We start from the raw sequence: 12149 nt of genomic DNA, 5'->3' as shown, positions 1-12149 counted from the left end.
GGTTTTCATTTTATCACGAGCTTTCCCTTTAATTACCTGAGTGCTCCAAATCTTCACTAACGAAACAGGATGCAGAAGGTGGTCGCTAGTTTGGAATATAAATCCTGCTGGCACATTTAAATGCTTTTCACCTGACTAACTGACATTTCCAGTATTCGCAAATCCCTGGAAAGCATTAGAATTTTATCATTCATACATGGAGTATGATTTTAGATGATGTTTTTTGAGTATATTATTCTACAGCGATAATTGTTCCCATTTGGCCTGTAAAGAAATTTGACCTGGTATGAGTAGGAATAAAGATGATTATTTAAATACTTGCAAAAAGTTTCTAGTGCATTTTATGGAAGGCCCTGGTGGTCAGAATCAAGACAAAACACTGTCTCTGAGACGCATTAAACCTCCCTTGCTTTGTGGAGTTGCTGTATCTTGCCACTACAAATTATTTCACAAGAGAATTTTGTGCTCTGTAATAGGCTCCTGGTTCATGTCCCATCATGTTCCAATGCACAAGAAGTTGTTGGCGTTGATATAATGTTAAGAAGCACAGCGAGCATAGAGCAAAGACATAGGAAATGATGACAAGACTTTCAACCCTCCTTGACTTTCAGGGAGGTTTATCATTCATCAAAACTTCTTGGCCCTTGCGGAGTCTGATGGTATCTTTCTGAAGACTTGGATATGAGCTGCATCTACTCCTAACATCAATAACACCCATTTTATGGCTTTGTTTTTAAATTCAGAATTCCTTAAACTTTATAACTTGGTTGCAGACTAACCCCAAAGGGTGAAAATAAACCTGTGCAGAGAGCCAGCACATGGTCTAGGCACCTTCAGACTCATAACCAGGCTTAAATGTGACTTTAAAATTTCTACAGTTCTGCATAGAAAATGATTTGTATGCACAAGTACTGCAGTCTGCATCCACAGACAGTCACTGATTTGTAGTTTACATCTAACTGCTTTTTAACATTTTTTATCTGGGAATTACAGGATGGTGTTTGCCATGAAAAATTGTGAATTCTCTTGGGGTTTGAAAGTGTTTTGGTTCCCTAGACGTGCTCTTTAATTTATTATATGAGTGTTGAGGAAGGATTGCTAGGTAGTTAAGGCTGTGGACTGGGAATCAATAGATCTGTGTTCAGTTCCCAGCGCAGTCATAGACTGCCTGTGTGACCTTGAGCAAGTCACTTAATTGTTCTGTGCCTCAATCTCCCACCTTCTCTTTGTATGTTTTATCAATTTCTCCTACCCTTTGTCTGTCTTCTCTAGAAAATGTTGCTCTTTAGGGAAGGGATTGTTTCTTACTGTGTGTATATTTGTTCAGCGTATCACACAATAGGGCACAATTTTTGACTGAGTCCTTTAGATGTTAATATTAAACAAATAAGTGATTAGTGAAATATGCAATTAGGGGTTTTAAGTGCCTCAGGACACCAGTACAAGCAATAATAAGCTTGGGCTTCTCATCAGCTCTCTTTTTTTATTGTGTCCATCAAAAACTGTTTCGTATATAGGTCAGCAAAAGTGAGCTACAGGGTATATTTCCCACTACACTTCTCCCTTGAAAAGCATTTTGGGTCTGCATGCACTAGACAGGGGAGTAAGAATCCTAGGGTAAATTTTTCATCTAGATCTCGGTACGTCAAGGCAAATTGTGCTGCCACACAAGATTAAGTCATCCTAAATCTTTAGAGATTCAGCTAGAAGTTAAACTTACACATTCTGAGAAGAAAAAGGGAATAGATCGCTGTTCAAAATGTAATCAGCACCGCGCTTTAATAAAATTACCTCCATAAAATAGAGTATTCCTGTGTTCTCTGCCAGCATGAATGACATCACAGTGAATACACAAAGGGAATGGAAACATGCGGTTATCTTTGTTTGATACTGGTGATGTCACGTGTGCTGGTAGGGAAATCTGGGAGTCTGACGCTCTGATTTCTTTGGATGGGAAGAGGAAGTGATTTTTTTGAGTACAATGAGAATTCCATTTTTAGGCGATGGCCTCCATGCTTTCTACACTTTTTGGACTTTTACTAAAAAGAACTTGGGGGATTTTTAACAAGCTTCCCTCTCAGAAGGTCACTGTCCCCTTTCAGGGAGTCTGGATTCAGCCTCTGACCTGTGACTACCTTACATCCCAGAGCATGAGGATCATACGACAAGCGTACATCTGACTGACAGACAGGCCTGCTATGAGAGAGAAGGTCAACCTGGACTCAGTCCCATGATCCCTTGTCACAATGTGGCCCTCAAGCTCTGCGGGTTAAATTAGTCCCAGACGGCACTGAATCCAGAATCCCCCATGAAAGGGGCAAGCTGACACTGTGATTCTTCCCCTGAATGAAAGTTATGAATGTTGGAGTTATGAATGAATATGTGCATGATTAAATGTACTGCTCAGAGAAAGTCAGTTAAGTCTCCTAACGGTAAGCCAACTGTATATGGGGGCAAAACATGAAAGTAACAAATTTAGGAGAACCACACTAACTACAAGACTGGCACCAAACCCACCGGTTCTGAACTCTGAGCCACGGATTACTCCTGAGCCAGGGTCCCTATGACTATTCAATGACGGCTGGTATTTTACGCTTAAGTTTCAATGTGCACTGTAATTTTAGGGCCTGATTCTGCCATCCTTGCTCATGTTGAATAATACCTGACCCCGAGACTAGCCCTATTGAAATCAATGAGACTATCTGCGTTGGAATTTACTATTGTATATGAGTAAAGGGGGCAGAATCTGGCCCTTAATGAGCATTGGGAGGTACATCAATGGGAAGACTAGAGTACCTCCAGGGGTATGCAGAGGTTTTCTGGGGGGTACATCAACTTATTTAGATATTTGCCTGGTTTTAAAACAGGCTACATAAAAAGTACTAGCAAAGTCAGTACAAACTAAAATTTCATACAGACAATGACTTGTTTATAGTGCTCGCTATACGATACGTTGTGAGTACAATATTTATATTCCACTTGATTTATTTTATAATTATGTGGTAAAAATGAGAAAATAAAGCAATTTTCAGTAATAGCCTGCTGTGATACTTTTGTATTTTGTGTCTGATTTTGTAAGCAAGTAGTTTTTAAGTGAGGTCAAGCTAGGGGGTACGCAAGACAAATCTGCCTCTTGCAAGGGGTAAAGCAGTCTGGAAAGGTTGAGAGTCACTGGACTAGAGTCTAAGCATTAGCAGTCAGCACAGCAGTGGGAGGAGCTCTGTGTTTGCTGTGCAGTGAATATGACACTTAACTATTTAGTCTGGGTTAAAGGATTTTTCACACACTGTTTTTCAGACCACAACTTTCAGCACCTTGGCCAATGAGAAGTCCTTATCTGACCGCAAATGGGTAAGTTAACCTTTCAGCTTTACAGCTCCTCCTTAGAATACTACTGGGCTTCCGAGCGTCTAGCAAGAGATGCAGCCGTCTTCCTGAGAGCAGGCAGCTACTATAATTAAATAATACATTACACAGCAGTGGAAACGTGACAAGCTGTGGTTCAAACAAAGGTAAACTCCCTTGCATTTTGTCTTTAGTGTGTGTGGAAAGGCACTTTCCAAATTTCTCATTGTGTCACAGCTTCTGTTTTATAGGATTAGAAAAAATGTCATTAAGAAAAAATTTGGAGGTCTCTGTGCAGTTAGATATTTGCTCTCATTTAGGTTTTTGGCGTGTTGATCTGGAATTTATTATTTTAAAAGCACAGTGGCAAAATGTTGATTTTAGAGGCGGGTTAGGGGACACAAATCAATCTTTTTGCATCAATATCTGCTTGCGATTCATCATGATCATTTTTTAAGCACTCCACCTGCTTAGCTAAAGAGTTCCTGGTATATTAATTAGCATTTATTGGAAGAAGATCCAGTAACAATAAGATATGTCTACACTCCATCTGGGAGTGAGCCTCCCAGCCCAGGGCTACAGACTCATGCTAGGAGGGTTTGTGTTAACATGCTACAAGTAATGGTGTAGCTGTTGCTTTGATGTTCCAGGCCTGAGAGCCTAAGCTCCTACCAGAGCTGCAAAGTCTGCATAACTATGGTTAGCATGCTAGCTTGAGCCCCTCTAACACAAATCTGTAGGACCAGGCTGGGAGGCTTGTTCCCAGATGCAATGTAGACATACCCCATAGTTTCTGAACATCCATGTGCGCTAACAGCTTCTTGGGCTGCAGAGTCCTATGATCTCTTTATTCTGCCATTTGATCTAAAGCTTAACTAGCTATTAACTGGCCACTCTCAACAGCGTGAACATATTTTAGATACCTACTGATAAGGAAAAGCAGGTGTGAAAGCAGCTCACCTATTTGTAAAAGCTGCCTGCTTCTTCTTAAAGCTTAGTAAAAACTCTGCCTTGCTGATGTGTCATCACTCCTGATATTCTGGGAAAAATTGGCAGCAAGGAATGCTTCTCACAGTAGCAAATCTTGCTAATACCATTACTGACATTTTCATTCGACTTATGTAGATACAAATGAAGTGTTAATAATAGATATAAGTTGTTCCTCAAGGCCTTTCTGGATACCTGTCTCTTCACTTGACTGTCCAATATGTGTGTGCGCCATCAGTTTGAAAGACTCTAGTTTATAATCCTCAGCCATAGAAAAAGATCTGTCATCTTATGGAAAAGGGGGGATTTTAGTGAAATGTTGAATTCCTCCGTTTATCCAACCTTCACGTTCAGCACAGGCTGCAGGAGTAGCGCAGGCTTCTCCATACTGCCCTGCCAGCATGCCCCAGTATTGACCTAGAGAGACCAGTTGTAATTATGAGTGGATGGTTCAGGATCTAGGCCAGTTCCCCGGCTGGGGTAAATCCGTGTAGCTCCATTGACATCAGTGGATCTATACCAGTTTTCACCAGCTGAGGATCTGGGACCTCTATATTCAATTGTTGCTCTTCTCTCTATTATGACTGTCTGCTATGGTGTCCTGGGCAAATGCTAGTATGAGTAATTATATTCTAAATTATCCCCACACTTTTAGTGTGCTACAGAATTCCTCAAATAATCAGATCTCCCTATCTGGCTTCTGTTGCATTTCCTGGTGACAGAGCACCCTATTAAGTGAATTTCAAAGACAACGTACAGTAATGACAGCCAGAGGAATCAATAAGTGAGGAGGCCATATTAACTTAGTTGATGGGTATTTTTGTTGTTTCAAGGAACATTTGCATTTTTCTACTTTATTATAAAACATAAGGACACAGCAAAAATGCTATTTATAAATTCCTGTTATGATTTGTTCCACACTCATCCATTTTACTGTCTCAGTCCCTGCCATTCACTGTTGTTGGGAAAAACAAATTGCATGGGCTGGAACCATACTAAATAAGGTCCTGATTCAGCAAAACACTGAATGTGCTTAAGGTCCACTGAGGTCAATGGAGCTTAAGGACATGCTGGAAGTTAAGCATTTGCTTCAGTTTTCGCCTCAGTAATGATGATTGTAAGCAGGTGCTTCAAGTTGAACGCTTGCTTTATCAGGCTGCTGAATCAGGGTCAAATCCCATCCCCGTTAACCAGAATTATTATTTAGTAACTAGAAATTTGTTCACTGTGCCAAAATATATAGATTTTATTTAAATATAGTGAAACAGTGCGCTCAGTCAGCCCTCCACTCAGACTATATGAGAGAAAATCCAGACCTCCAACAATATCTTCCCAGTGCCGGACAACATCTGTACAGTATTTGTCAGTTGGTATTGTGTGTGACAGAGTGTGGTGCTAATAGTGCTGTATAGTGATGATAGAGTAAAGAGAAATAATGTATTCTGGTCTCGGCTACCCAGCAGTGTGATGAAGTCAGGTGATCTGTACAGTGCTGCTTATGAAACGTTTTCCTAGAATTTCCATAAAATATTCATGGCTATTGTATGTATTTGATCTAAACCTTGGCTCTGGCTCTCCCCTGTCTAGCAGATATGTCAAGGACGTACATGTTTGCACAAGAGCATGCCACATCCCCTGTTAGCCTGTTGAATGTATTGTTCATTTTAGATTTACATGGAGGATGTTTCGCTCACAGAGATGGTTACCTTTATTCAGGAAAAGAGATGATTGGAAATGCACAGTATAATGGGACAATGGAAGCATCAGCTGTTTCATCATTTCCTGAGGAGTACTGCTTCTCTGATTAAACATATCCCCAAACAATGAAGTTAATGGCTGGGTATTTACTTAACATTCTACAGGAGGGTTTGATATTTGACAGGAAGTATCGTACAAATGTTAATTCTGAATTGCAAGAGGATATGTTTTTCTGAATTACAAGAGGAGATATATACCATTTCCCAGGAGATTTACCACTTCCCAGAAACACCTGCCCCATGATCGGTCACTAAACGACTTAGTGGAGTTGTTTCACAAGACTGCCTGTATTCCACTAAGTGAAAATATATATATATATACACATATATATGTAGGTTTAAATTTCAGTTATGCAAAGTAGGTCAGGGAGGCTATTTTCACTTAGTGGAATACAGGCGGTCTTGTGAAACAACTCCACTAAGTTGTTTAGTGATCGATCATGGGGCAGGTGTTTCTGGGAAGTGGTAAATCTCCTGAAAAGATGAATTCTGAAGTGGAGTGTCTCTGTGTTCCTCACTCCCCACCCTACTCCCTCAGTTCCCTTCTCCACTGCCTCAGCCAGTAGTGAGTTGTGGTCATTGGTAATGGTGAAGAGTAAGACTAACTGGCTTTAATTTTTCCTTCCACTCTTATTTCTTGCAACCAAGTTCCCTGTTACTTCATCCCAACTTGGACTCTCTGCACTGTTGATTCTAGGCAACAAGATGTAGGAACACTTCAAGCTTGCAATGTCTATATAATTATTATGGTATTTCTATTTGTATTGCAGTAGTGCCTATGAGCCCCACTCATGGGTGAGAACCCTCTTATGCTAAGTACTGTACAATCACAGAACCAAAAGACAGCCCCTGAAATACTGCCTTGTGTCCACACACAACAGATTTCCCATGCACTTTCACAGCACTGGTCTTACCAGTTGGTTGTAATGTAGTGAGTAGATCTAGCTGCAAAATAGTAAATCTTTTCGTGAAAAATTTCTAAAGAAATTAAATATGATAACTTGAAAAAAGTTCACAGAAAATTTTCAGTTTTTCAACCAAAAAAATGAAAATGAAACCTTTTCAATGAAGTTAACAAAGAAATAGGTGAAGTGGTGTCTAGTTCAGATAGTGTTTTAGGGCTGATGGCAGATTTACAGACCTGATAATTGAGAGAAGTACTGTAAATCTATCTATATTTATCTCAAGTGATTATATGTAGAGTTGGCTGACACTTTTTGGACAATTTTTTTTCACTGAAAAATCATGCACTGGAGACATTTCATGAATTCATGCTGAAATGACCCCTCCCCCCTAGTTTGGCCAGTGAACTGAAAAATCACTTATTCACACAGCTCTGCCTATGTGGCCCAGGCCCATATTATCATGGCATCTGAGTGCCTCACAGTATTTAATGTATTTATCTTTACAACACCTCCGTGAGATAGGGAAATGTTACTGTCCCCATTTTACAGATGGGGAACTAAGGACAAACTAAGGCCCAGATCCACAAAGGTATTTGAAAATATTGAAGCCTGAATAAGTTTCAACTCAATTTTGCAGTCTAAAGAGCATCAGAACTTGTGGGTGCCTCTCTGAACCCCGCCTCTAAGCTATCAGAGGTCTGCCCATGTGAGTGCCACTTTTCAAGACATGCGTGCAACATCCCCTGGACAAATGATCTGATAACCCTTGAAAATGTAACTGATGCAGTACTGCAACCCCAAGTGTTCAGTCTGCTCCCTCAGAATAATGAGTGACTTTTTCAAAGTAATCAGATTTTTAAAAACAAAAGATTCTAGGGTCATTTTATTTGTCTTCTGGTTTTTGAGCCCTTACCGTGTGTTCCAAACACATTTTCGAGCTTTTCTCTACAATCGCGAGGCCTAGAAATTTCTCTAGTCTTAAATAAAAGCAGAGTGTCTCACATAATCTCTTGTCTTTAGCATCTTAAATCAAGTCATCAAATATTAGAAGACTGTTGAAAAAGTCATAGGAGTTGGCAACACTGAGAGTACATGCTGATCACTAAGGTTAAAAGCTTGTCAATGAATTTTCTTCCAAAAAAAATCAGACCTGACAACCATCCAGAGCTGGGTTTTGTAAGAACCATGACCAAAGATCCCTTAATTTTGGGGGAAGACCCGAAGTCTGTTCACAGCTGTAAGGGACAGTGACATCCAAGCCACCTTTGGTGGCAGTAGGACTGCTGCTGCAAGCTCCCTCCCTACTGGCTGCCTGCAGCTGAGCCAACTTCTTGACTGAGCAACTAACGTGACTTCTGGCCATAAGGAGAGGCAACAAGGTCTAATGGACTAAGCAATGGGAACCTGAGTCTCCATCTTCACATGGATCTGATGCTTTGTGAGCGATGGCTGGCTCAGGGAAAGAGGGCTATTCGTGGAAGGAAGGGTGCCAATTTTGTATGTGATAGGCCTGAAGATGATCTCTACATATACACTCACCTCGCTCGCTGTAGGTGTCACCCAGCATAGCTGTCCAGTGGCTTCTTGGGTTGATCAATCTGCTGAGCTTTTCAAAAACCAGGAGTAAACACTGTGCTCTGTAAAACTGATAGGGATAGGCCCCAAATCAGGGATATGCTTCCCTGTCTGGGACATGTGGATACCCTTCTTATGTACAAACCGCTGAGATTGTGGTAGACATTCACATTAATGCTGAATGAGATGGCACCATGGCACACCCATTAGTTGTTTTGTTTTGGGTAAGCGGGGCAGGAGTCATTCCTTGTCTTTGGGAGAGGCTTGGTGGCAAAATGTTCCAAAGACATCAAGGGCTGACCCAGTATGGGCAACTCTCACAATTTTAGTGTGGGTCTCATGATATTTTATGTTTTTCTTGAAGCCTCAACTCCTGGAGTCATGTGATTAGGTGAGAATCCCAGCTTTAATATTTTTTTAAATGCCAGATTTTAGCCCTTATGGCTGCAGAAAAAAGCTTAAAAAGTGACCTAAATTCACTCTAAAGGCTCAGAAACAAGGTGAATAAAACAAACCCAATATATATTATTTTTTTTAATCTTGTGATTTTTCTTAAGCCAGTCTATTGATTGAGACCTGACTCGTGATTTTTGAATGCTTGGATTTGGTAATACTGCTGAGCTGCTAAGGATACTGAGAGTGACTATTTTCCTTGAAAGACTTTTGCCTGACTGTGAAAACAATTCTAAGTTAAAAGTAATTAAAAAGCTAGCAGTCCTGATTTCTTTTTACTGTACAGCCTCAAAGCCTAACTGACACTTCCCCAAGGTGGAACAATCAAGCGGGAAACAAGTGACTGGTACTGTAGTTGCCTGTCTGATCCCAGTGTAATAATGTGGGGAGGAGGAGGAGGTCAAAGAAAATGTAATGAAAAGGAAACTGAGTGACCCAAAATTGGAAGGTCTGACTTTTCAGCTCTCTAAGTGAAACGATTCCATAGAAATACTTAATCAAAGCCATGTCCATGGGGCCAAAGGGGAAGAATGTGTTATGAGAAAATAAGATGCCAAGGCAGTGGGTCAAATAGACATGGAAACTAGGCTCTCCAGCTATCAAATAATGCAGTTCTCCCCCACAGAAAGGAACAAAGATGACTAGACCGACAAGGAAAAATAGTCTATCATAAATAACCCCAGTGGCTTTGAAAGGCAAAGGAACAATATGTGGTAAGACGGGAAAATCCAAGTGCAGTATGTGCCAGAAGTAACAAAGGGTTTAACTGGTGGGGAGTAACAAGTCTGTTTAGGCTTGAAAAGAAAACCCAATCAGTGCTTACCTTCGTCCGTCTCAGGTAGCAGTTCCTAAGCATCTCCGGTCTACCATTAGTTCAGGCTTCATTCCCTGCTAATGCTTCCAAGCCCAAGCCCAAGCCCAAGCCCAGACATTAGTATCTCCCCTGAGTGCACAATAGTGATCCAGGAGTGAGCAAACTGTAAATAAATGTTTGATTTATTGTGATGCATAGAACAGAGGGGGGAAAAGAGCAGCCAGCCATGTGCTCTAGTCATTTTTGAGAGAGAGAGACTTTAAAAATACATTCTAAGTGCAGCAATTTGAGAACCCACCACGCACACCTCCCTTTCCCTCCCAAATTCCCTACTCCTACACCCCTGCCCTCATCTTCAAATGCCTGGGGGGAAACATGGGTCTGGAAAGTCATTGGATTCAGGCTATTTCAGTCTAAGTGGGGAGTGAATTGTAAAGTCGTGGGGCCCTTGTACAGAAAGTAGTGCCAGCAGCAGGACTCCTGCTGTAGTGCTTTTGCTGATCTCAGCTATAGCCACACGACACGAAATAAGAGGTGGAATGGGGAGAGAGAGCTATAGTTTTCTCCCCAAAGGATAAGCATGCTTGGGAATGAACATCACATGGGCTTACACTGCATCATATTCATTGTGTGTGTGTGTGTGTAATCAGCCTGAGAACAAACATTTAGGGCTAATGGGGGATATTAGTTTATGAGCAAATATAAAGATGCTGGCCCTGGCATACAAAACTTCCATTCTAAGCCCATGATCCTGCAAGTTGCTCCACATAGATTGGTCTGTGTGTCCTTATGGAGACCCATTTAAGATAAGGGCCTAAAATAAATAATCATCATTTTTGTTTTATCCAACCGTGGTATGTACAGAGTCAGTGAATGGGCTAGAGACAGCTAAAAACAAAGGGGAGGGGAATACTCCTTCCGCACAGGAGTGATGTTTTGTTTTCTACACGTTTCCATGCAATGCTGGCATCAAATGATTAGTTATTTTGTGTTTGGTGCCAGCCCAACTGGCAGCACCAGTGTGGAGATTATAGGAGTGAAGCTAGCTGAAAGAAAATGAATTTTGCAGGGGGATGGATGTAACAGAGGTGCGAGGATGTTCAACACAGCCAAAGGAGCAGTTCTGTACATGTGTATGTAAATTGGCCTTTCTACATGAAGGGTTGTATGGGAACTCCTCCTAGGATTTGAAGGTTGTGAATGTCATTTGAAAGTTTGTTTTTTTCTAGATTTGCAAGTATAGCAGGTCAAAATGTTTAGACAAAATGTGTAAAGAAAACAATGATCTAACTTTCTTCCTGTTTTCTTGACCTAGAATATTTCCAAAGTAGCACAGCACCAACTGTAACAGCAGCATATTAGACTTGTTAGAATTTTGTATGCAGTGTAGTTGTAGCCATGTTGGTCCCAGGATATTAGAGAGACAAGATGGGTGGGATAATATATTTTACTGGACCAACTTCTGGTAGTACAAGAGCTTCAGAGTTGTTTCTCTCACCAACAGACGTTAGTCTAATAAAAGATATTATCTCACCCACCTTGTCTCACTAAAATTGGGTTAATTTACATAGTTAAACTCAGTTTGTAGCACTTCCTTTTAAAGAGATTTGATTTCCTTGGACCCCTAGTTAAGTTAAATAATTTGATACATGAGAGCTTCAGTGCTGATGATTCTACCACGAAGGAGTTCCTCCTAGTGTCATGGAGTTTGTTAAACAGAAACAAGGGACTGTGCGTGATGCTGTCAGTGATAAATAGTGCCATTATAATTAGTGCCATCATATCCAACAGTTAAGCCTTCTGTTCAGAGGATACACATCACAGAGCCTGAATGGTGCCAATCCTCACTCAACTCTCATTGACATGAATTCTCAGAGTCACCTGGCACTCCTCTCCTCTTAACAGTCCCTCTTCATTTACTCCCTATATTTTCTATTTAAGAAAAAGCACTGGGGGTATCTTATGAGGCAGGAGGGAGCCGTGTGACAAGTCAAGATGGAGCCTCAAATTATGTTCCTCTGTCTTCATGCCTGTTTGTCTCTCAGATTTTTCTCTCACTATTTCTTAAATTTCAATTTTCCATGCAGTTAGTTCTTTAGTTGCAATATTATGACTTTCATATTTGAGAAATGTTGGAATTTAGCTCCTGTCTGTGTTGGAGGCGAATGCTCACTCTGAGCACTAATTGTAAAAAAAGAAAACAAAAACAAACAAAAAACAATCTAACAAAATAAGCATGCAGTCCTGTGAAAACCAACCCTCTTAGAAACAATAACACATGGGAAATGTTCACCAATGTATTGTATTCTGTAG

The 12149-nt window shown here is 40.7% G+C and overlaps 1 protein-coding gene across 1 annotated transcript in view; it reads left to right on the top strand.

The window, feature by feature from the left end:
- The window catches only part of RASGEF1B (RasGEF domain family member 1B), a 370888-nt gene that overhangs the window by 100112 nt on the left and 258627 nt on the right, over nucleotides 1-12149 (top strand). Inside the window, exon 3 of the mRNA XM_075066097.1 lies at nucleotides 3298-3351. Within this exon, the coding sequence (XP_074922198.1) occupies nucleotides 3298-3351 (54 nt within the window). The remainder of the gene's footprint in view (nucleotides 1-3297; nucleotides 3352-12149) is intronic.

Source organism: Chelonoidis abingdonii, chromosome 5 (genome assembly GCF_003597395.2).
Source record: "Chelonoidis abingdonii isolate Lonesome George chromosome 5, CheloAbing_2.0, whole genome shotgun sequence".
Classification (NCBI taxonomy): Eukaryota; Metazoa; Chordata; order Testudines; family Testudinidae; genus Chelonoidis; species Chelonoidis abingdonii.
Note: the sequence above shows the minus strand (reverse complement) of the source record. Positions and strands in the feature narration are given on the sequence as shown.